Raw genomic sequence first — 25412 nt, 5'->3', positions numbered from 1 at the left:
TACCAAAAGAGAGCATTTCTACCATTCCACACCCATAGGCCCCCACTTCTGGCAGGGAGGGTAGGGACTTTCTCATCTCTTTTCTGGGGTCAGGCTTGATCGTTATGTTTACACAGTGTTCCATTTAATTTAATTGTTCTTCCCATTTATGTTGTTATAGAAATGAATTCTCTTCACTTTTCTCTTCATCAGTTCAGAGAAACCTCTTGTTTCACTCAGTGCTTGTATTTGTCTTTTCGTCTGGTGGGAAAATACCCTGTTGCTTTTATGTATCATTTTCTGACTGATGGCCGCCCCCTTCATTTCCAGTTCTCTGCCATCACAGAATGTGCTGCTGCTATGATTGTTCTGGTACATTATGGGCCCTTTCCTTTTGACTTCTTTAGGGGTAGCCTTCTAACAGTAAGACCTCCAGGCCAAGGGTATGCACTTTTTAGTCACTCTTCTTCCCTCCTCCCCCACCCCTTTTCTCCTGCTCCAGGAGACTTTGCCTCTCTTTTCTGTCTCTTCTCACCTCTGCTAGCTCTGATTCGCAGGCCTCTAATCTTCCCCCTTTCCATGTGCACTCCTGCCCTTCACCTCAGAGCCCCTCCCTCTTCTCCCCATAGGGGACCAGCCACATCAAAGAGATTGTCACTGGAATGGCAGTGGGACAGTTGGAATTTGGAGCTCATTTTCCACCAAACCAATTGAAAAGTTAGTCTACTTCAGTTTAAGCAGAGGCCCCCCTCTGCATTAGTCAACCTTCCTATACCAGTGAGATCACAGGTCCAGCTAAAGCAGGCTAAATTATGGCTCAGCAACATTATAATATGTGAGCTGGTCTAGGAACTTGCCTCTCCCCAGAGCATCCACCGTCCCTAAGGGAAAATGTGCTCTGGGATTCTGACAGTTGACTGTGCCCTTTTGGCACAGCGAGCTTTTGGGAAACAAGCTGGCTGCATCTACTGCTTTTGCCACTTTCCCTCCCTTGTTGTCCATTGGGGCCTTTTGAGTGCAGTGTGGAAAGATGTAAATCTGGATTCAAGAACAAATTTGAATGGCTTCACGTATTTGGGCAATAGCAAGAACTTCTAGTTTTAAACTTCTTTGTTTTCAAATCACCTTCATTTCCTGATAAATCTCTCCCTTCCCTGCCCCTGTCCCCAGCCATTCTGTAAAGCTAAGAACAAGCAAGAGGAACAAAATCCCGGAAAAACGAGTCCACTCCGAGAAAGGCAGGAGGACAGCCTTGAGAAAAGATGCTCTTGCTCTTCTCTTTATAAAGTTTCTTCTTGTCACTTAAATCAGTTTTACACAACACTGTTTTTCAGCAGTGAATCTTGACTGCTCTGCAGAACTTTGACTAACAAATGCCTTTAAAAAATTGAGAACCTTAAAAATCACCTCAGTCCTACATCTGGTTCCATTCCTGCCTCTGACCCACTGTGTCTGAACCCCAAGGTTCCTCATCTGTAAAGTGTGGGTCATCCTGTCTGTCTCACAGGGTGGTTGTGAGGCTACCCCAGATGATGTACCTGCTCTGAAATGTCGATGTTGGTGAACCCTGTGTGAATGATTACTGTGCCACTGGGCAGCAGCATCGACATTTATTGGCACTAGGGCAGGAGCTGAAGTCAGATCCTGTGTTCAATCCCTACCTTGCAGCCTGCTCTCTAAGTGACTTAGTGAACTTCTCTGTGGCCCCATGTCCTCGTGTGTAATGGGGGATTGGACTAGCCCGCTCTCCATCCACATCTTTGCTCTTCCTCGGTGACTTCAGCTCTTGGGGTTGTAGTGGATAGAGGACTGGGCCAACCTGCTGCCTTGTACCTACCTCCCAGGGCCGTTGGGGGGATTCATGGAGAGAATGTATATCCACTAGGAGCCATATCTTCAGAAGATTGGCCTCTCCGTTTGCCTATCTCCAACCTCGCTCCACCAACCCCAAGAAATAGGAGGTAGTGAGGTTCTCTTCCCTTTTTGCCCTTCATGGTCTCCCAGTAGTATTTCCGCAGTGTGTCCCCATGCCCGTCAGCCCCGAATCCCTGGCCTCGTTGGCTCTCCATGTGTCCATCTTGCTGCATGGCAGCCCCTTCTTCATTTTGGATCCATTCTTAAGCTTCTCACAGTGGCTATTCAGAGTACCCGGGCTCCCTGCCCCCTTCTCTCCCCTGACACTCCCACTGCTTTTGCTGCCTTGTCTCCATTCTAGTTTATCCTCCATTCAGCTGTCAAAGCAATATTGTATAAAGTGTGGGTCTGATCATGCCACCCTCCTATTGAATAAAGCTCAGGGGCTGCCTATTTATTGCCTTTGGGAGCAAATACAAAACTGCTCTTTCCTACCCTTGTTCCCTCCTACCTTCCCAGTCCTCTTACAGGTACTCTTCCATCCAGTGACACTGGCCTCCTGGCTGTTCCATGAATAAGACTTTCAATCTCTTGGCTCTGGGCATTTTCTCTAGCTGTCCCCCATGCCCGGAATCGACATCCCTTATCTTCTCTAACCAGTGAACTCCCCGGCTAAGTTCCAACTAAAGTCCCACCTCCTACAGGAAGCCTTCCCTAGCCCCCCATAATTCTAGTGCCTTGCCTGTCCATTGTCTTCTATTCTGCATAGGACTTTTTGGGGTGTGGCCTCCCCTTTTAGATTATCAGCTTCTTGAGGGCAGAGACTATCTTTGTTCTTTTTGTATCCCTGGCACTTAGCCCTTAGCAAGTCTAGCTCAGAGTAGGTACTTATGAAATGTTTATTAGCTGATCGCCCTGCTACTTTTCTTAGTGAAGTAGCTGTTTGTTGGGAATTCAGATGAAATATCTTTTCCTTATTTCACCCACTTTCTACTCCTTAGAATAGGATTTCCCTCATCTTCATTGGACCCCTGCCTTGTGCCTTCTGTCTTCTCAGGGATTTAATCTTTAATCTCTTCCTCTCTAAAGGGGCTCCTGCCTACATGCTCTGGTCTCTCCCATCCTGGACTTTTTCATGACTCTTGTGTTCATTTTCAGGTATTAAAATGGCCTCTTTTCTTTAGAGAAATTGTCAATTGCATTTGTGGCCTCTACTTCCCCACCAACAATTTCCCACCTCCTGCAACTCTACTTCTCTCTCCTGCCTTGAAACTGCCTTCCAACATCACCAACTGCCCAATCCAGTGTTCTCAGGCCCCCTCCCCCTTCTTGCAGTATTTGTAACTCAACTATCCCTTTCCTGTTACTCTTCCCTAGGGTGAAGAACATCTGGAAGACACTGAGCCTCGGGACTCCCTCCAGGGGCTTAGCTGGCTTATGGGGGGGGGGGGGGGAGTGAGCAAGCACAACTTCACTGATCGTGAATCTCTATTGCTGATGCCCCATATGGTTCCACTTACCTCCATCCTGACTTCCTAGGCCCCAGCACTTCTCTCCGTATTGCCTCCCTTTAAAAAGTTCCTTGAGGGCAGACTCTCTACTTTTGTATTTGTTTCCCCAGATCTTGGTCTATACTAAGTGTGCAATAAATAGGGTGCTTTTCATCCATCCATTTCCTCACCAGTTCACCCCTCCTCCCAGCTTCCCATATTTTTGTCGATGGCATCTCCATTTTTGAGGTTTCCTAGCTTGAAACCTTGATCCTCTTGACTCCTCCCTCTTCTAATCAGGTGTTAAATGCTATTGGTTTTACCTGCACAGTATTTCTGATATGTCCTTTCTCCTACCCTCCCATGGCCACCACCACTCTCACTTAGACCACTGTAAATCTCATCAAGTCTGTCTGCATTCAGTCTCCACTTTCCCATGTAGACTTCACAGTTGCCAAGTCTTTTTAATGCACAGGCCTGATGACATCATCCTTCTGCTCAAGAGCCTTTAGTGCCTTTACACTGCCTATAGGTTAAAATCCTATAGATTCTTCACACAAAATATGGGGCCTGGCAGTACCCCGTCCTGCTTTTTCTGGCTCCAATCTACTCTGTTTTGCTATATTCCTCCCTCCCACCCAGCTCCAACCTCCTTTGTTCCCACTTGTGCTGAGCAATGGAATTAGAGGTAGTCCTGCACCATGCTAACTCATCTGAACTGGGCCCTCGCCACAGCCAGGTAATCCTACTGGTCTTTCTCCCACTTCTCACAGCCACCGTCCCCAAACCTTTTCTTCTCTCAGCTCTCTGACGTACTTTCCCTAACCTCTTTGCTGCTGGGGGGGCCTCCCTTCATCTTTGCTACCAAAGCTGAAGTCATCCTCTTAAGTTCCCCCGTCTCCTTAGGGCGTTATTCTGCACTCCAATCTCCTCCTTCATTCCCCACCCTGGCATCTTCCGCCCTTAATAATCTTCAGTCTCTGGCACCTTCCCTGCTGCCTAAAAAAACATCCAAGTCTCTATCTTAAAAAAGACTCTCACTAGCTTTCACCTGTAGCTCTTACCCTTCCTAGCTAAACTCCTTGGGGAGCCTGGGGGCTCCATTCTTCCCTCTTCTAAACCCCCTACAATCTGGTTTCCTTCCTCTTCCATCTGGTAAAACTGCTCTTTTCAAAGTCCTTCATGACCTCTACTGCAGCTTTGACATTGCTGACCATTTCTTCCCCCATGAAAACTTCCCTGGGTTTTGGTGACTTTCTTCTTTCTTCGTTCTCTTCCTTTCTGACCATTCCTGTCTTTTTTGCTGGCATGTCATGCTCACTATTGCCTGGGCCCTATCAATTAGCAATCTCATTGGTTCCAGTGGGTTCAGTTGCCACCTCTTATTCATTTGACCCCCCAGGTCTCCCTCTCCTGAGCTCTCCAGCAGTAGACATTTTGCCTTCTATCTCAGGCTCCAGATGTCCAGAGCAGAACCCATTCTCCTTTCTCCCCATCCGTTACTTGTTGAGGCCTTTATCCTCACTGTCTCTTTTGTTCACCCTAAAGCCTTGTTCCTTTTTTTATAGCAACTCTTGCCACTCTCTTCTTTCCTCACGTGCCAGTCTCAACTAGGCCTTTGTTCTCACCTTTATTATTGCACTAGCCTTCCAATAGACTGCCTTGGGTCTGACACACCCCTCTCCTGTGGTTCCCTATTACTTCCAGGTTCAAATAGAATGCCTTTTCCTTTCTCCCTGCTGCTGCTTCCCCTCTGTGTAGTCCCCCAATTCAGAAGCACTGGGCTCTTTGCTGCTCCATGCCTTTGCACTGATGGTTACCCAGGCCTGGAATGCTCTCCCTTTCAACTCCTGTAATTCCTGGTGTCCTTTAAGACTCAGCTCAAGCACCGCCACCTCCAGGAGGCCTGGTCCTCCCTGCTGCTAATGTTATGCCCTGTAAGATGGGTCTCTGTTTGCATCTACTTTGTATTTATCGTGTATGTTCTAATTTATGTATGTCTTCCTCATTAGAATGTAAGCTCCTTGAGGGTAAGAACTGTTGTTCATGTTTCTTTGTATCACTCAAGTGCCTGGCACATAGTAAGCACTTAATAAAGGACTGTTGACTGTTAGATGGGTCTGTGTGTTTTGTTTCAACTGAATGCCACTGTTACGGATTCCGAGACCAGCCGAGCTTGGTGTGTACATACAGGCCACTGCATAGGCCTGGACATACTCTGTCCCCATTGTTACCTGTTAATGCAGCTCCCCTTGGGAAGATCTTCCTGTCCCGTCCCCCCCCCCCAAACCCCCTTTCACTAATGGGTCAGATGGAGCCGTGATTGGAGGCTCCAGGACAGGCCTGTCCCCTCCCACAGGTCCATGATCTACACGGGCCACCTCCTCACTGTCATGAACTCTCCTCACTCCCAGTTCTAGAAACAGTCAAATCTGGCTCTCCTGAGAGTCTGCACTAGAGGGGTGGCCCTGTGAGAGGAGAGAAGGGGGACCTCAAGGGAACATCTGACAAGTGAGAGCAACAAATGTCTGAAAAGACTGCAGGTCCGCATTTTGGGGCAGGAGAGGGAGATTTGAGAATCATCAGCTTCTAGGTGGCAATTAAAGCCCTGGGAGGGGATGAGATCACTGAGAGTGGACAAGAGCTGCATGTGTGTATTATCAGCACAAGTGGATGATGTGCTCCTTGAAGGGAGAAGCTGAATACTCTCAGGTCACAGACTTGGAGCATACTTTCTATGGAATAGGTATCTGGCTTGTGATACACTTCCTAAAAGTCAACATATTTTGTTCTCACCTGACCATTCTTTCCTAGCAAAAAAAAAAATCCATTCCTAGACATCATTCCCCCAACCCACAAGTATCCCAGTTCTGCCTCCAGAGGGTCCCTGGGGCTAGGCGTTATTTCCCATCCTCTGGGAAGTAGAGTATCCCCTAGCTGGAGCCAAGCTGAAAAGAAATGAGATCATGACTAGGTCGGGCTCTTGTTAGCTAGATATATTTCTTTTTTTTGCTTGTTTTTTTGTTTTTGTTTTTTTTTTTTCACAGAATACTGTTTGTAGTAGAGGAAACTGGCATTGCAGTCTATTGGCACATTGGCAAGTTCACATAAACCAGTAACATGCTTATCCTTTAGTGCAGAAAACTCTAATGGCTCGTACCCTATTAAAACGCATCACTAATCCTTTCTTTCCCTCTTTTTTTTTCAATAAATATTTTCAAGGTCTGCTCTGAAGAAGGCCATAAGCTCTTGGCTAGCCAAGGGCTATTCAGAATGGTTGGCGCACACCTGGATGTCACTTTCTCCTCCATGGCGGCTGACTATTTTTTTCCAACTTAATTTTATTAAAAAAATAAAAAAAAAATGCTCCAACTCTCAGTTTTACAAGGCATACAAAATCTAAAAGGGAAACAAGAGATCAAGGTGCTGAGGTACAAAAACACCTGAGGTAGTTTTTTTTTGTGTGTGTGTTGTTTTTTTCTTTAAAATTTTATGTGTATGTGTTGTTTTTTTTTTTCAATTTGCAATTTCTATGCCCTTGGGGCAACAACCTCCAGTAATTTTCTTTTTTTGTTTTTTCCCCACTTGTTTTTGATTTGCTTGTAAGAAAGAAAATTACTTCCCCTCACATGGATGGCTGTGTCAAATAAACCTGGTAAAAAGGTAGAATTTGTTCTTCTTAGGGGAATTGGGGTGTATAGGTGTGTGTGTGCTGGCTTTCCTTTTTGAAAATGCTGGGACAAGTACCATTGAGACTGTTTCCTTTCCTATTCAGTCACCTAAAAGGAAGTTGTGGCTGTTTGATTTTGTGTTGCTTTGAGCACTGCTTTGCCTGAGGATGTGGAGAGAGAAGGAGAGAATGAAGAGAGACCCAAGGCAGAGGGGAGGGAGGAGGGCCAGAAAAGCTGGGGCTGAGAGGCAGGGAGGAGAAGACACAATTATAATTCTACAGCTATATGCAAAACCAGTTTAGAACCTGTGAAGCAAATAAAGGAAAGGTTATGTGAGCTGTATACAGATGAAGGGAGACAGACAGAGATTCCTCTTCAAGACCGCATCCCTCCTGTGGGCACACACAGGTGAGCCCGCTGCAGGTGCTGCTGGTACCTTCCTGCCCCCTTGCCCTTCCTCCACGTCTGTGCTGGCATTTCTAAAGCTGCTTCTACCCCTTTAGCCCTTCCACTGGGTGGCCCGAAACTCTAGAAAAGCCTGCTTTCTCTTCCAAAGGAAATAAAAATTAATCATCTGCTTTTAGATTGGAGTTAGTTGAGTTATTGATAGATATGATTTCTACAATATATTAACGCTGTAGGCATGCCTGGGATGCCTGGTACCCGCAGCTCACGTGGCGGAACCTGTGGTGGACCCTCTTGAGCCCTCCTACACAAACCTATGTACAGAACCAAACTTTGTGTGTCCCCCCACTCAGCCCAGGTGAGTTTTAGCTTCGTCTCAGACGTTTGTTCGCCTATGTTAGTCCAACTTAAGGGATAGGGTGGTGGGTGTTGTCGGGGAGCCTGCAGAAGCCCCGTATGTGTGTGCCTGTGTGCCTGCGTGTGTCTGGGGGGGGGGCCTGCTCAGGCACACCTGGTCCGGCTTTGGGGGGATCCCACCCGTCCCCGGGGCCACCTAGCCAGGGCGGCTCGGTCAAGGTTTCTGCAGAGTCCCAGCCTCAGGCAGCCTCCTCGGCTCTCGGGACGGTCTTTGGTTTGCTCCCCGATAGGTCTTTGTGGGTTTGGTCTTGTTCTGTCCGGCATGGAAAGGCGACATGGGTCTGGTGAGGCTTTGCCGGCCCGCGCCCGAGGCAGCCTCTTACTTGGTGCGCGGCGGCGGCGGCTGCGGCTGTGAGGGCGGCGGCGAGGGTCCGGCTCCCTGAGGGTGCTTCTGCTCCTGCTGCTTCACCTGCTGCACGATCTCCCTGATCTTGCGCTGGGCCGTCTGCAGCCGAGGAGAGACACAGAGGGAGGCGGGGCGGGACGCCATCCCGGGAGAGGCCGGGTCAGACAAAGGAGCCAGAGCAGGAGGCACAGAAGAAGAGGAGAAAAACGGAAGGACAGAGCAAAGGAGGGAGGAAAGGTGGGAGATGAAGGACAAAAACAAGACATGGGGGAGGGGGGGAACCAGACTGAGTCCACACGCGCGGAAGCCCCCACAACCGCCCCCGGGACGTCCTCGAGACGAGCCCGCCGGCTACACTCAGACACGGGCACCCCAAGTAGGCTCGAGGCATTAAATGACGCACCCGCTGGGCCCACTCCCAGCCTGCTCTGCGCTTCCTCTTCTCTGGACATTCTAGACACAGCCACGAGCGAGGGGCCCCACGGTGGAGCTCTCCCCCAGGGGAGCTTGGCTATGCCTCGTGCCCACAGGGAGCCAGGCCAGGGGGAAGGGGAGCTGGCGACCCCGATGGGGCGGAAAGGCTGGATGAGGGCTCAGGGTCGGCTGTGTGTCCCCAATCTCTGAGGCGCTCGAGGGGCCAGCAAAGGAGACGAGCTGTCTCGGGACGACAGGATCGAGATTATGGGCTAAGCGGGCCCCGGGCAGGCGGGGGGCTGGGGGGACGAGAGACCTAGATTTCCAAGCAGTCGCACAAGCTGACTCCTAGGGCTTTGTCGCCCGGGACGAAAGGAATAGGCCTCGGCTCTTTGGGGACTCGCTAAGCTGGACGGGCTGCTCTGCCCAGCTCTCCCTCTGACGCCATCCTAAGAGGAACACAAAGGGGAGCTCCCAAGAGACGCAGTGAGAAGACCAGGAGAACGAGAGCGGCAGAAACCTGGATGAGTCCATCGAGCGAGAGGACATCCGTCAAAGGCTGGCGGAGAAGCCGCGCCGAGCTCGGACGGAGGGTCGGGGAGGTGAGGAAGCCAAAGCTAGTACCTGACTGGCAAAGAAGTGGCCGATGATCTTGACGATGACTTCCTCGTTCTCGTCGGGCGTCTGATCGCGGGGCACGATGACTTCGGCGCTCGTTAAGTTTTGCAATTCATTCACCTGCGTGAGAGGGGAGGAGAGGCAGGGAAGAGGCCGCGTGAGGAGGCTGCCCAGAGCGTTCCGGGGAGCTGCTCTGCGAGGAGAGCCTGCCCGTAGCGTCGACTCCCTCCTTATCCCATCGGGCGCCACGTCTTGCCCTTCCTCCCCGCTTCTCTCCTCTGACACTGCCGCTGGGGGTGGGGGTCTGCCTGGCTCAAGTCTCCCCACTCCAGTCCGGCCTCCCAATCTGGCTAACAAAGCCCGGGTCCGAGCGGGTCTCTCCCTTGCTCACAATCTCTGGCGGGGCTGGTTCCTTCCAGGAACCAGAAGGGAGGAGCGGGTAAGGCAGAGGCCTCGGGAATGGGCCTTGGGGGAGGCCGACTCACTGTTTTGCCGCCTTTACCAATCACTCGGCCGGCTGCCGAGGAGGGCACCCGGATGTGAGCCTTCAGCTTGACTTCTTCTTTGGGGTTAAAGAAATTCTCTTCCTTCAGTTTCCCAAAGATCCGTCCCTGGGCCTGAGAAAGAGCGGCACGAGGGAAGAGTCAGTCCAGCCCTCTGCTGCTCCGCGGACCACGAGGAGGGCCCGGAGGCTGCCCGGGGTCCCCCAGGCTCCTCCCTCCAAAGCCCCCCACCACAGTGGGTGCCCCCCGCAAGACAAGGCTCAGTCCTGAGAGGCTACCCTAGCCCTGGGCCTGGGACACGGCGGGGGTCGAGGCATTGACCTTGAACTGGGCTTCGGGGGGTCCGGTGATGATGACCATCCTCTCCCCGACATCCGGACCTTCGGCAGGAGCGATCTGCAAAGGCACAGTGTGGGGTGAACAGTCACTCGATGAATCCCAAAGCGTCTCCTTCCCCAGAGCCTGTGTGCCAAGCCCAGGAAAAAGTCCACATTCCAATGGGAAGAGCACACAAAAAGAGAGAAAATGGGTGTGGGGTCCAAGCCAAGCTACTGGGGGTGGGGAAGGAAGGGGGAGCAGACCAAGAAAGGTTTCACATAGAGGACGGTACCTTGGCAGTGCCTGAAAGGAAGAGAGAGGCAGAGGCTAGCAGAGAAGGCATTCCGGGCACGGGGCACAGCCGGGGCAGGAACACGAATGATCTCTGGCCAAGCCTCCCCTTCCCCAAATTTCTTCTTTGGGAAATGCGCAACTTCTATGCCTGTTACATCCAAGTCTCTTCTTTGCCACCAGAAATAACCACCCAATTAAAAAAGTAAATAAAGCTCAACAAACAAATTATTTTTTATTTCAAAAATCCTGTTCATGTGGATGTGTGATGGGTTCCATACTGCCATTTTAAAGTAAATAAAAGCTTTAACAATTATCCATTTTAATTGCTCAGTGTAAATATTGGTAAATATAACCCCATAGATAAACAGAAGCCCTTTAGGGGCCTCAGTAATTTTTAAAAAATCCTCACCTTCCATCTTGGAATCAATACCGTGTATTGGTTCCAAAGCAGAAGAGTGTTAAAGGCTACGCAATGGGGGTTTTAAGTGACTTGTTCAGGGTCACACAGCTAGGAATTTTCTGCAGCCAGATTTGAACCCAGAATCTCCTGTCTCTAGGTTGGCTCTCAATCCACTAAACCACCCAGTTGCTCCTGGTTCTCAATAATTTTTAAGAGTGAAAAGGGGGTCTTTGAGGCCAAAAAGTTTGAGAACTGTTGGTTTAGCACTAAGAGCCCTCCCTCAAGTACACCCCACATCCTGGTCCCTCCTCCCCGCCATGTCCTTGCATTGTAGGAGATGGCGCAACATTCTACTTAGCTGGAAACTGGCAAGTATTAAGGCAAGAGAGGAAGAGCCAAGCTGTTTCAGACAAGGGAGAAGTTTGGCGAGCCAGAGGGAACTGGAGAATGGTTCCTGATTATTTCACAGGATGGAATTTCCTTACGCAGGAGACTTTGCATCAGTACAGAGCTACCAGTCTCCATCCCCTTCTCCTCATTCCCACAGCCCTCATCAACTTCCTGCCTAGCCTGCTGTGTTAGCCTCCTAATAGGTCTCCCTGCCCTCGGTTTCTTTAAGTCACATCTGTCTTGAGATGAGAGGAAAAAAAGGCAAAGACAACCTTCCTCAGTGTTTTCTGGTGCTCTGACCTATAGGCCTGGTGGCTACCCAAATACAAGGGACAGCCCAAAGACCAACTCAGGCTTTGTTCTTGCAAACAAAGTCACCCCTCCTGCCTGAGCTCACATCCTGGCAACTGGTGGATGATTCACAGATTCTTTCTTCAGAGCAAGCTAGGGAAGACCCTTCCCACCAGTTGGCCACCTTAATTCACCATTCATCAGCCGGCCCAGCTCTCATCTATCCAACCTTCACACAGCTGCCAGATTGACCGTCCTAAGGCTCAAGTCTGATCACATCAGTCCTCTCTCCTCAAGAACTTTCAGTGGCTCCCTCTTGTCTCTGGAATCAAGTATAAACTCCTCTGTTTGGCACTGAAAAGCCCTCTTTCTAGGCTGATTCTAGCATTATTTATTCCTTTTCCCACCCTCTCTGATCCAGCCAAACCTGCCTGCTTGCTGTCCTCTAGATCAAACCATCTCTTGCTTCTTCACCTTTGTATACAAGTTTGGGCTCCAAAAAAGCCCCGAAGAGTCCGTCTGGCCTTCACTCTCAAAGGCCTCTGAGTGCCATCTCTTCATTTTACAGAGAAGAAAACTGAGGCACAAACTTCACAGGATGACTTAGAGCTGGGAAGGACCTTCTCATTTTATAGATAAGGAAACTGAAGCACAAAACCCTTACAGGCAGGGGCTGCTAGGTGGCTCAGTAGATGGAGAGCCAGGCCTAGAGATGGGAGGTCCTGGGTTCAAATCTGGCCTCAGACACTTCCTAGCTGGGTGACCCTGGGCAAGTCACTTCACCCCATTGCCCAGCCCTTACCATTCTTCTGCCTTGGAGCCGGGACACAGTATTGATTCTAAGCTGGAAGCAGAATGATTGAAGGAGCCCCTTTACCTTGATGGAGGCCCCAGCAAATCTGGCCAGTTGCTTGATGTGGTGGCCCTTCTTTCCAATGATGGCTCCAACAGCCTGTGTGGGGATGAAGAGGTACACCACCTCCTGTTCAGGCACCTGAGGAGTGAGGAGACAGAAATAGCATCTCAAAAAATGGCCCGACATTTGGCCAGAGCTGGACAGAGCCTTGGAGGCCATCGAGTCCAGTGCTCACCTCCGAGGCCAATGAGTCCAACACCCACCTCCGAGGCCAATGAGTCCAACGCCCACCTCCGAGGCCGTCCAGGCCATTGCCCACCCTGCGCCCCCAAATTAAAGACAAGGAACCTGAAGCTCACGGAGGCGATTTGGGGCCACACAGAGGAGACCTAGAGGCCACAGAAGGACTTCAGAGGCCCTCTGGTCCAACAGCCTCACTTGATGCTCGGAGAGGCTTCACAGAATCAGAGATCTGGAGTTAGAAGGGCCCTCAAAGACCACTGAGTCCAACCCTCCCGCTCCCCCCAACCCGTTATTAGAAAAGAGGAAACCCAGGCCCAGGGAGCGGATTAATTATAGAGGTAATCAACATGAGAGGTGGGATTTGAACCCAGTCCCCTGACTCCACAGCCAGTGCTCTGTCCTCTAGACCACGGGACTGAAGGATGTTAGAAATTCAAGAGGATGAGCCTTTTGGACTAGGGAATAAACTAGGAGAATGTTAGAGTTTAAGAAGCAGCTGGACCAGTCCTTGCAGAATCCTGGGGCCACCCTGAGCCCCTGCCCGGCAAGCCCCGACAGAAAGCAGTCAGAGGATGGCCAACATCTGGCTGATCTGGAGAGAAGGGAAGGAGGAAGGAAGAAAGGGAGGGAAGGAGGGTCTTGGTGGGCTCTCCAGGAGAAGAAGAGTTCAAGAACGGGACGGGACGAGGGCTGGAGAGGGACTGGAGTCGGCAGTCTCCTCTCAAACGTCCTCCTGGCAGCAGAGAAAAGGGAGCTCCGACCGGGAAACGGTCCCTCTGCTCACCCCCGAGGTAAGGAGCCAAAGGTGCTGGGAGCGAGGCGGATACCAGGTAGCCAGCCCGGGCTGACCACGCTGGTGTCCACAAACCGGGACAGACACTGACCAGACACCTGGACTTCCACCGTCAGGAGGAAACTCCCGGACGAGGGGACTCCCGGACGAGGGGACTCCCTCTTCCCACCAAGCCCTGCCTGACAGTGAGAGTGCAAGTTTCCTGTCCAGGATTACGTAGCCAGGAAGCGCCAGGGGTGGGCCTGGAACTCGGGTGTCCTCGTTGGCTCCCAGACTGGCTCCCAAGCACCGACAGGGCTGGAGGAGGGCCCCCAGGATCCTGCTCCAAGTCTGCTCAGCCACCAACTGGCTTACCTCGTTCCGTGTTCTCGTTTCCAGACTCTGAGCACCCCTTGATTTTGCGTGGTTTCCCCCCAACAAAGTGACTTTGAACACGAACGAGGTAAAGCCAGGACACGGGACCAAAAATGGCGAGCGCCCCGAGGAGTGCCAGAGGAAGCCAACGGAGTGCAGCCATCTTGGAGCCAAAGCAAACAGACTTAGAGCAAGCCTCAGTTTCCTCATCTGTCAAAGGGGGATAACCCTAGCACCTCCTTTCCAGAGTTGAAAGGATCAAATAAAAAATGATAGACAAAAGTGCTGTGTGGACCTTAAAGCGCCATGTAAATGTGAGTTGTCTGTATCATTGATGTTAACAAATAAAACTGAGATAATGCCAAAAGCTTCCTTCTTTGGACTGTTCAGATGAAAACGATTTAGCCCTGGAAGGTCCCCGAAAGGTCCAACTCCTTCACTTTACAGAGGAGGAAGTCATCTGCCCAAGGTTATATGGTGACTTAAGTCAGGATTTGAATCCAAGTCTTGAGACTCCCCAGCCAGTGCTCCTTTCATTCTCTGCTTTCTGTTGATATTTTGACTTCACAGCTTTGGGGCCCCATGAAGTCGAACCCCTTCATTTTACAGAGGAGGAAATTCTGGCTCAGAGAGAGGTTTAGTGACTTGCCCAAGATTTCACAGCTCGTACGTGACCCAGGTAGCGGGATTTGAACCTGGGACTTGCCACCCTGAAGTCTCGTGCCCTATCCAGCGCCCCATGCTGCCTCTCGACAATAAGCAACATACAGTTGTTTGCAGTTATACAAGCGCTACGTAAACACACGTCTCTATTTTCAGAGAAAGAAGGAAAGAAGGCAGAGGAGAGGGAGGAGAGGAGAGGAGAGGGAGGGAGGGAGGGAGGGAGGGAGGGCCACTCACAGGGTGCTGATGTGGGAATACGCCGATCTGGGGGGCTCCGTACAGGCCCGAGAGGTAGGCGGAGTGACTCTGGCGGGAGAGAACAGAAGCGTTACTGGGTGTGCCTGGGAAGGGGAGCCCGCTGCAGGATGCACACCAGCCCGCGTGCGTGCCCGCTGGAGCCCTCCTCCGCCACCGGCACGCCTCCTCGTCGGGCGCTCGCTCCGCTTCCTCCGCTCCGCTCCGCCGCTCTCCGTCGCCCCTCATCGAGGGGCCCCGCCTAAAGCTGCCTCCTGGAGAGTATCCTGAGTACAGCAGGTGGACGGAAAAAACTGCTTGGGGGGGGTGCATCATTGATAAGCCAGCGCCCACGCCCTGACAGATTTCTCAGCCCACAGCTGCCTGGACGGCCTTGACCCTCGGCCTCGTCCCTCGCTCCCAATTCTTCTGGCCAGCCCTGCGGATCTCAAAGTGTCCATCAGTGATTGCGGCGCACCCCAAAACGTCTCCCCGACCCCTTCGCCCGGCCCCGGGCTTGGCGGGGCCACGAAAGCTCTGCCAGAAGGCCGGCACGAGCTAATCATCGGCGAGCCCCAACTCAAGCCCTTCCCCTGAAATGAGGAGGAAGGGAGCCCCGAGAGGCTCCTGAGCCCAGTGTGCGAACACACACGCCTCTCCAAGCAAGCTTGGGGGCATCTGAGACCTCGGTTTTATCCGGTACCAGAATCGGGCTTTTCTTTCTTTTTTTTAAATTCTGGGCAGGGGAGAAGGGAGCTAGTGATGGACTTGTCCCTTCTCCCCCCCTCCCCAAAAGGGAAGGTCTTTTGCATGTACAGAAGATAAAATAAGGAAGCTTGGAAGGAAACACAGACAAGCAGGACAGCTTTGAAACAACATATTAGATAGATTGCTTATCAGTTTGCAAAAAGCAGCGAGCTGTACAGAATCAGAAACTCACAATTTAACAAAGAATTTCCCCTTTTCACTCTACTTTGCAAAGGGCGAAGGTTCCCCTTTTTGGTGTTTGTTAAATCCAGAATAAAGGAAAAACCCCAAACCATTACAATATATTCCCCAGGCCTCTGGGCAGGTTTTGTTACCCTGAATTCTGATGCCCTGAAGTCTGGCTTAGGGAGCTGGTGGGTCTTTGGTCAAGAATTGGGGACCTTTGGGGCAGGGCTTGGAAAGACTCCTCTGACCCCGAAGTCAGCCCTGGAAGCTCACAGCCACAGAGGAGGGTGGCGGGCGAGGCTTCCCACCCCATGACTTCTCTGGTGACATCCCTCTCCCCACGGCATCTCTAAGGCTCCAACAGGTCCTGACCGGACTCTTCGAGAGATGAGGCCAGTCTGAGCACTCAGCTGGGGAGGGATTATACATTTTTCTAAAAATGATCATCTTGGGGCCTGATGGAGGAGGACCTTTTCCTAGGGGGATCTTGACCACATCTAGGTAAAACGATACAGTAGGGTAAGAACTCTGGATTTGGGGTCATCAATCTCTTTCCTTTCTCATGAGGGCAATGTAGTGACATCTCTAAATCAACCAACTTGGCCCAGGGATGATGCCACCATTGCTCTATTCAAGACGCTCTGTGGCTCCCTGCTCCCCCTAAGACCAAATCCCTGTTCCTCTGTGTGCCTAGTGAAGCTCTTCCCTGTATGACTGCAGTCTATCATTCCAGGGTGACCACCTCTGTCACATACTCTCCAACCTGGCTAAACGGGTCTGCTCACTGCTATTACTCATACACGTTATTCTAATCTCCCACCTCTGCCTCTACAAACGATGGGGGGGGCTCCCCGTTTGGGGTCTTCTCCTTAGCATCTTTCGAGGCTTCCCTTGGACTTCAGGCTTAAGCTAGTGCCCTCTACCCCATCCTGAAATCACTCTCTACCTGCTTCCTGTAGACTTACGTCCATCATCTTTCCCTCTAGGCGAGGGTAGGGGCAGTTTCATTTCTGTCTTTGTAGCTTTAGCCCACTAACATAGTGCACTAATACAGTGCTTAAGAGATGTTTGTCAACCTCCCTGGATTCCGGTCAGGCTAGTTCTCCCATCCTGCTCTCCCTCAGCCCCCCAAACTCTGAAGACTCACATCCCTTCTACACACTCCCAAGGGAGACAGTGGCTTGGAGCCCACTTCAGCTGGCTTTCATCTTTTAAAATGACTCGGGCTGGAGACCCAGGAGCTGCTGTACCCCCTTTAGCCAATGCCCACCATGCCCACACACACAATGTAATGGTTCTCCCTTTCATGAGCTATTGAGTTCATAGGATCAGAGATTTCAGGCCAGAAGGGACTTCTGGTACAACCCCTTTGTTTTACAGAGGGAGAAACTGAGGCCTGGGGAAAAAAAACTGACTTTACTGCCCAACATCACACTGGGAATAAGCACCAGAGGGCAGGATTTGGACCTAAGACCTCTGACACCAAAGAAAGGGTTTTTCTACCATCCCATAATGATTTTGAGGGCATAAAGAAAAGATATCAAACAATCAATTAATAACAAGTGCCTATTGGACACAGGAAAACAGAGGCAAGTGTATTTGAATTCCTGCTCTTGAGAAGCTTCCATTCTAGAGATAGAAACCACAGAGACACAGAAAAGGAAACAGAGAAGAAAACCAAAAACTGGAGCTGAGGCACCAGCACCTAGAAGAGCAGAGAGCTAGGGAATCCTACTGGGTGCACAAAAATCCCTTGTGAGTCTTTCCCTGACCTCCCCCTAGAGTGGGTCAGGAAGAATTCAGGAACCAAGGCATCAAAAATTTCTAGCCAATGGCTTTCTTACTTCCACAAAACATCAGTGACCCAAGGCTTGACAAAGGCAGAGGAAATCTGGGAACCAATGCCCCAAAGGCCCTGGGGGACTACTCAATTATTCAGTTAGCCCCCTTGTTCATAAGGGATTTATAGAGCACCCAGGACACCCTACATTCCAGGCTACATCCATGACATTTTTTTTTAATTACAACTGAGTTGGGAAACATCCTGAATGCCAGGTGCCCAGAACATTTTTATTCAATAACAAGAGTCAATTCAAGAAATCAGATTAGAAAGAAAAGTTATAACAAGAAAGAGAGGCAGCATGGTGGAGGGCAACGAGGGTAAGTCTTTAAATATTCCATTTAGATTGTCAGATTTACTGGCATAGAGTTGGGCAAAGTAATTCTCTCCTTTGATCTTCAGGATTTCCAATCTGGTGTTTTCTAATTTGTTCATTTTCTAATTTTTTTCAGTTATACACCCAATTTATCAACCTGCTCTTTCTCTATTTTACTGACATAACCATTTAGAGATAGAAATTTTCCCTTAAGTACTGCTTTGGCAACATCCCATTAATTTTGGTATGTGAGGGTCACAGAGTCATGAAGACCTGAGTTCAATTCTGGCTATATGACTCTGGGCAAGTCCTTCACCTCTGTGCACTCCTAGGTAACTCTCTAAGACTACAGGTTTCAAATGAATTGTTGAGATACGTTGGTGAATCAAGAGTCCACACTGGAAGTTCCCTATATGGGATGAAATCATAGGTCTGAGCCAAAAAAAAACCCCAACAACAACAACAAAAACAACCCCCAGAAACTTAACATTGATGACCCAGAATTAATCAGGGGAGCTTTTGTTGAGGAGGTGAGGAGTGATCCAAATCTTGAGACAAAAATAAATGTTTCTAAATCATGTACTTCATGAAGCCCTGAGGATACCTAAATGAAAATGACCCAGCTCCCTGGCCTCAGGGAGTTTGTATTCTCTTGGAGATGGGGGAATGAAATGAAAATGAGAGACAAATATAAGGAAGTTGTGATGGAGGCAAAGGAAAGATCAGGCGCAGCATTGCTAAGACTTCTGAGGAGGGAATGGAAGATCAAGAGAGGGCCCTGAAGGCAAGTAAAGAGTCTGAAAAGCAGAGTTGAACAGAAAACTGAAGAGGTTAAGTGACTTGCACAAGATCACACCAGACCTGGAGTCAGGTTTCAGACTCTTCAGACTCTGTGATCTTAAGGCAAATCACTCGTTTTCCTTAGCTTCCTCAACTGTAAAATGGGGATAATAAAACTTGGCTTCCAAGGTTGTTGTGAGGATCAAATGAGATATTTATCAAAAAGCTCTAGGAATAGAGTGGGCATTACTCCCTTCCCCAATTTGGAGGTGGAGGGTCTGCTCATTTCTAACTGAGACACGGAATTTCAGTGACTTGTTCAGGGTCTCTGAGAGACCCACTACCTGGACCAGGATTCAGCCTCCCCCAGTCACAGAGGAGTCTTACACTCTCTCCACTATGCTGTGTGACTAGTTGGGGTTGAGGCCTGTTCTGGGGGATTTTCCGAGCCCCTCAACGAGGCCAGCCCATTGGGGGTGGGAAGCACCCGGGCGGCTCGATTTGCAGAGGGTCCTCGGGTATACGCTCAGCATCCATAGCAGAGGAGGGGGAAGCAGACCCTTGCCTTGACCCAAACCCCGGGAGCAAAGTTGTGACGGCCCCAGAGTCACTTACAGCAAATGGGTGGTAGGAGGCAGCGGCGGCGGCTCCCCGGGGCCCAGCTGCGGAAGGGAGCATGGACAGACCTGTTGAAAAGATGCCAAGGGCGCTGAGGTTCAATCCCGGAATCAGGTTGCCTTGTTGCTGGGAGCCGGTACAGAGAGGGAAGAAAGAGGAGAAAGGAAGACCAAAATCAGCTCAGTTTCCTCATCCCACTCAACAAGAACAGAACAAAGCCCCACCACTGAGAGCCTCCTCAGACCCAAGGCTCAGGGCACCCGGGATCCCTTGGCCCTCCATCCCCTGCTCCTTATCTGCCCCTCATTCTCCTCTGAGCTGCCCAACCACCTGGCTAAGGACCCTATAATTAGAGCCAATGAGATAATATTTGTAAAACAGAGCTTCCCTCCATCTTCTTTTCGCACTAAATATTTCCATCCCTCTTGGGCATGGACTTGTTCACCATCCTGGATGCCCTTTTCTGGAGAAACTCCAATGTCCAGTTTTCCAGATTTTCTCTTAGAGAAACTCCAGTTTCCAGATTTTCTCTAGAGAAACTCCAGGTTCCAGATTTTCTCTTAGAGAAACTCATTTCCAATTTTCCAGATTTTCTCTAGAGAAACTCCAATGTCCAGTTTTCCAGATTTTCTCTAGAAACTCCAATTTCCAGGTTTCCAGATTTTCTCTAGAGAAATTCCAGGTTCCAGATTTTCTCTTAGAGAAACTCCAGTTTCCAGATTTTCTCTAGAGAAACTCCAATTTCCAGTTTTCCAGATTTTCTCTAGAAACTCCAATTTCCAGGTTTCCAGATTTTCTCTAGAGAAATTCCAGGTTCCAGATTTTCTCTTAGAGAAACTCATTTCTAATTTTCCAGATTTTCTCTAGAGAAACTCCAATGTCCAGTTTTCCAGATTTTCTCTAGAGAGATTTCAGTGTCCAGGTTTCCAGATTTTCTCTAGAGAAACTCCAGTTTCCAGATTTTCTCTAGAGAAACTCCAGGTTCCAGTTTTCCAGATTTTCTCTAGAGAAACTTCAATTTCCAGTTTTCCAGATTTTCTCTAGAGAAACTCCAGGTTCCAGTTTTCCAGATTTTCTCTTAGAGAAACTCATTTCTGGTTTTCCAGATTTTCTCTAGAGAAACTTCAATTTCCAGTTTTCCAGATTTTCTCTAGAGAAACTCCAGTTTCTTGATTTCCCTCCTAAATTGTGGAATCCAGAGGTGAACTTGGTCCCACAGACATACCGGAGCAGGGCAGAGGACTCTCAGGTCCCTCATTCAGGACACCAGGCATCTCTCCATACTGCCCTGGTGCCCACTGGCCTCTCTGGCTGCCATGCCTTAGTGAAGCATCTCCCCCTCTCCCTGGAGAGTCCCAGAGAGCTGGGGGCAGCAGCGGGCCCCGGGGGCAACTTACGTTCACGGTCACCATGTCGTTCTCGTAGGCCTCTCGGAGCTTCCTCATGATTTCCACCTCAGCAGAAGAGCAGGCTTCGATGGTGCCTTTGACTGTGATGGTTCTCTCTGGGTTGTAAATGGTCAAATCCTGCAGGCTGGGAGGCCAGAGAGGAAAGGAAAACTTCAGGCTTTCCAAGGAACACGAGGCAGAGGAACAGGCCGATGGGGCAAAGGCTCCTCGTGTCGCCCCTGGGAACAAACTGCTTGGGAGAAGCCCCCATCTTCTCCCCATTGTCCGGCTAACCTCAGCGTGGGGGAAGACGGCTCCAGGGGAGTCCTTTCTCCTTTGCACAGCTGCCAGACTGACCTCAGCCTAGTTCTAACCACATCACCCCCTGCTCAAGTATCTTCAATGGCTGTCTATCATCTCCAGGAGAAACTAGAAACTACTCAGTCTGGCATTTAGAGTCCTCCATAACCTGGCTTCCTAGCTCTGTGACAAGTCATTCTTTTGGCCTCTGTTTCCTCCTCTGTCAAATGAGCTGGAGAAGGAAATGGCAAACCCCTCCAGTACCTGGCTGTGTGACCCTGGACAAGTCACTTGACCCTGTTGGCCTCAGCATATCCAATGAGTTAGAGAAGGAAATGGCCAACCACTTTAGTATCTCTGCCAAGAAAAGCCCCAAAGTCACTGGACATTCGGACACAACCGAAAATGACTGAATGACAAAATAATCAGGCTTGTACTGCATCCATACCATCCTCTCTGTTCCTATCAAACTGGGCTGATCTGTTCTAAAACTTTCCATCTCCCACTGCAGTATCTTTGCACGAGCTATCCCCCGGCCATGCCCGGAATGCCTTCTCTCCTTAGAACGCCCATGCCGAGCTCTGCTTAAGGCTGTGACCTCCTCTAGGAAGGTTTCTTCCTGCCCCCGACAATTTTCCACACACCCACCCCGGGTTACTGGGGTTTGCTCCCTCCTCAGAGCCCTCTTGGACTCTCTGGTCTAAGCACTTGGTGCATCCTCTCCACCCCCTTCAGAATGGAAGCTCTTGGAGGGCAGGGATGCTCTTGTGCCCCCAGTGGCCGGCCCCGTGTGAGCCACACTTCAGGGACTTCGGAGATGCTCCTGGAATGGGCTTTTCCTTTCTAGTAGGAAGGAAGCTAGAGAAGGAGGGCGGCTTACGGAGAGATGGTGATCTTGGTGCCCGTGTCCTGCTCAATTTTCTTCAGGTTTCGTCCTTCTTTGCCAATCAGTCTTCCGACCAAACTGTTGTGGGCGAGGATCTTCAGAGGAACTTCCTCCGCTCTGAAAGGAAGCAAAGGCCCTTCAGTGCCCCAGAAATAGAGAACGGGGACCCCAGGGACTCGTTTCTTAAAAGAGAAGTCGTCAGGGGTAGCTAGGTGGCTCCGTGGATGAAGCGCCAGTCTGGAGCCCCTGACATGCCCTAGCTGTGTGACCCTGGCCAAGCATTTGCCTAGCCTTCGCCCTTCTGTCTTAAGAGTTGTTACTAGGACAGAAAGAAAAGTTGGGCGGGGGGGAGAAGGAGAAGGAGAGAGACACACATACAAAGAGAGGGAGAGGGAGAGAGCAAGAGAGAGGGGGAGAGAGAGAAAGAAAGAGAGAGGGAGAGAGAGAGAGAGAGAGAGAGAGAGAGAGAGGAAGAGAGAGAAAAAGAGGGAGAGAGAGGGAGAAAGAGAGAAGCCATCCTATTATCTTGAGGAAATCCCTGAACTGCTGAGAGGCAGGCACAGGGCCTCTATGGTCAGTATCCCTGTGTGTGACCTTGGCCAAGTCCCTGAACCTCCCAGGTCTCAAGTTTCCTATTCTCAGAAATGAAGGGAGCTGGGCTTTAGAGGTGCTTTCAAGATCTAGTCCCATGACCTTGGCATCCCAGGTGTTCTCAAATTCTTGTATAACCAAAGGTTTGCAGCTCTAGACAGGGACTTCAGAGCCCATCAAGTCTAACTTTTTTATTTTACATATGGGGAAACTGAGGCCAGGGAGTATAAATGAGATACTAGACCTATGCTGAAAGGCTAACTTCTTTGCTTTACAGGTAAGGAAACTGAGGCTCGGGGGAAGTGCCTTGGCCAGGGTCACAAAGGTGTTGAGCAGGAGGGCTATTGGGCAGCTGCTGCTTTGAAGCCCTTCTTTTTATCCCCTGCCAAGTGTGACTTACGACTTGGTCTCGTCGGCTTCTTTCTGCATGATTTCGAGAATCATCCGGCAAGCCTCGCTGGAGCCCTCGGGGCTGGCGTGGATGGTCACTGGCTTCTCCGACGCTCCAGCGTTTTCCTTCCTGTGGATGTCCACCCTGCGGCAGGAGAGGGACAGCAGGCACACCTCCCCATCAGAATACACAGCTGCCGATGCCCTCGCAGGGCACGAGGCGGCTGCCCCATCCCTACCCGCCTTCTAGCCAAAGCACGAACCAAGGACCAGCCGTGACTCTAGCGAGGCAGGGCTACTCTGTGGGAAGGCTGGGGGGCGTCCACTCCAAGGGCAGAGCCACAGGCAGTCACTGCCCACTGTGGCCAAGTTCAAGCCAAACAGGGCCTGCTATGGGCTCACAGAATCTGACCCAGTTAACCCACCCCCTGCACCCTTGGCCCAGAAACAGGAGGGGACTCACTTGGACTGGGTCTGCTTTGTCAGGTTCTTAATGGTCAAGCCCTCCTTTCCTATGATGGCGCCAACAAACTGGGTGGGGACAAGGATCCGCAGGGGGAAGTCCAGCTGCTTGGATGGGCCAGAGCCCCCCGGGGAATGGCCACGTTCCCTGGAAGAGTAGGCCCCCCGGCGGAACCTCTGAGGGGCATGACCGTCTTCGTCTGGGATGTAGGAGATCCTGAACGAGTAGTTCTCAAACTGATGTCCACTGAGCTTCTCAATGGCTCTGCAAGGCAGGAGGAGGCCCAGAAGGCTGTAACAGGATGTGTGTGTTTGGTGTACGATGGGGACCGCTGACCCCTGGAAGCCCAGATCTCAGCCTGGGATTGGGCCTTGGTAGCCTGTGCGTGTGTGCATGCGTGCATTTTAAATCCTTGCACAGGGCACTTCTGTTTTAAAATTTTTATCATTTGAAAAATAAATGTGTTTGTTTTCTAGAAAATGCTTTCTTTTCATATCACCCACATAAATATGAATTGGGAATGATGTTTCCTTTCTCCTTGCAAAAAACCTTTTATAACAAAGAATTTTTCAAAAGAGAGAAGCAAACAGCTCAATCTATGGAGAAAGTCTGATATTCAATGCCCTACTCTGCACCTGCAAGGAAGCACGAAGAGGTACCTCCTCATCTCTTCTTTGGGGGGGGGGCCACACTGGGTCATTATTCAGGTTGGACCATTTGTTATTTCTCAGCAGATTTTGTCTTCGTGGTTGCCAATTCCCCCATCTCAGTTCAGACAAGTCTTCTGCTGCTTCTCTGAATTCATCCCATGCAGCTTTTCTTACCGCACAGCTTGAGAACCACAGTCTAGTCACCACTGTTCCTTAAACGGGCTACTTTCGGGGCGGGGGGACCCCCCTAAATTTACCTTGCCAGAAAATGCACCTTTTCTATGGAAGGAGAACAAGCCCGTCTTCCTAGCACCGTGATCTGGAGAGGCCGCTGATGTCCAAAGGCTTACAGGGATGTGCCAGGCCTGGAAGTCCCTCACGAGGTACATTTTGAAAGTTAAGCCAATAAAAAGGACCACTGAAAGGTCTCGGGCGCACTTACCCTCGGGCCTCGTCTCTGGTGGCGTACGTGACGTTGACAACGGCAGCCTCCGTGTCTGTGTTGACTACAGAGAAAGCAAGAAGGAAGCCTGAGTTTCTGAGGCAGCCAAGAAGCCGCTCTCTCCCCTGCCAGGTGGGAGGAAAGAGCGAATGCACAAATATGGGCTCGGGGGTCACAAGTCTTCCAGGGAGGCCGAAACCCTCTGGCCAGCTCGGGTAAGTGGGACATCACCTTGTGGATCGACAGAACGATTCAAGCCGATTCCAAAAGGCTCAGGATAGAAAATGCATCTCAGAGGGACGGAGACAAAACGTTTTCTCAATTCTGTTTCTTGCTTTTTCTCATTTTTTTTAAGAAATATGTTTTGGGTGACCTCATATGTAGTTGATATCAGACCTCCCGGGTGAGGACACTTTCTCTACAATTAAAAAGTCTAAGAGAGTTTCTCAGAGCACCAGGTGGGACTTGAAACCAAGCCTTCCCGACCCTGAAGCCAAGACCCTGTCTGGCCGCCTCTCGTGATCATCTGGGTACTGGAAGAGCCCAAGGCATCCCCCTTGTCCCAGGAATGAAGGAGAGCCACGAGATGGCCCCTGGGGATGACCGGAGCACTCCACCTACCCACATGCACGAGCATCGGATGAGGCAAAGAGAATCTTAACTGTCACCAGAATGAGTGTGTGTCTCGGCTTCTTACCTTGTTCCACGTTCTCCACAGTCCCGTACTGAGCCAAGAGTCCATCCAAAACCTGAAAGACAAAGTCCAGAATGGTTAGGGGGGGTGGGGGTGGAGTGGGGGATGGTGAAGGCAACCCAAGACCCCAAAACCTCACAAAAGGGGCCAGGAAGCCTCGGGGCTGCCCACCCAGACTCAGTCCCAGCTCAAGCGGTTGAAGGCACTCGATGGCCAAGAGCCAGGATTCTCCAGCCTCCAGCAGATCCAGGGTCTCTCCTGAGCTCACTGCACTGGGTCCCGCCACAGTACTTACACGGAGAGCCTTTCTCCCACCCAAGGCAGAGACTGACCATAAGAATCCAGCTCTGCTTTGGGGCAAGGGTACTTACAGGGAAGCGATTCTTGCACTCAAGGCTGGCATTGGCCTCTAGAAACAAGAGAGACACAGACAGAGGAGGAAGAGGAGGGAGAGAGAGGGAGGAGGAAGGAGGAAGATAGAGAGGAAGGAGGGAGAGGGAGGGAGAGAAAGGGAGGAGGGAGGGAGAGGATGAGGGAGGGGGAGGGAGAGAGAGGGAGGAGGGAGGGAGGGGGAAAGAGAGAGAGGGA

General features: G+C 50.6%; 1 protein-coding gene across 1 annotated transcript in view; it reads right to left on the bottom strand.

Annotated features, from left to right (window-relative positions):
- Positions 1-6700: 6700 nt before the first annotated feature.
- IGF2BP2 (insulin like growth factor 2 mRNA binding protein 2) overlaps positions 6701-25412 on the bottom strand; it is a 113658-nt gene continuing 94946 nt past the window's right edge. The window contains exons 5-17 of the mRNA XM_044675639.1: positions 24828-24879; positions 24131-24194; positions 23039-23302; positions 22586-22720; positions 21589-21711; positions 20418-20553; positions 19018-19146; positions 14537-14605; positions 12268-12384; positions 10019-10093; positions 9680-9811; positions 9201-9314; positions 6701-8261 (exon numbers count right to left, since the gene is read on the bottom strand). Of these exons, the coding sequence (XP_044531574.1) occupies positions 8136-8261; positions 9201-9314; positions 9680-9811; positions 10019-10093; positions 12268-12384; positions 14537-14605; positions 19018-19146; positions 20418-20553; positions 21589-21711; positions 22586-22720; positions 23039-23302; positions 24131-24194; positions 24828-24879 (1536 nt within the window). The 3' untranslated portion in view covers positions 6701-8135. The remainder of the gene's footprint in view (positions 8262-9200; positions 9315-9679; positions 9812-10018; positions 10094-12267; positions 12385-14536; positions 14606-19017; positions 19147-20417; positions 20554-21588; positions 21712-22585; positions 22721-23038; positions 23303-24130; positions 24195-24827; positions 24880-25412) is intronic.

The sequence above is a fragment of the Gracilinanus agilis genome, chromosome 4 (genome assembly GCF_016433145.1).
Source record: "Gracilinanus agilis isolate LMUSP501 chromosome 4, AgileGrace, whole genome shotgun sequence".
In the NCBI taxonomy this organism is placed as follows: domain Eukaryota; kingdom Metazoa; phylum Chordata; class Mammalia; order Didelphimorphia; family Didelphidae; genus Gracilinanus; species Gracilinanus agilis.
Note: the sequence above shows the minus strand (reverse complement) of the source record. Positions and strands in the feature narration are given on the sequence as shown.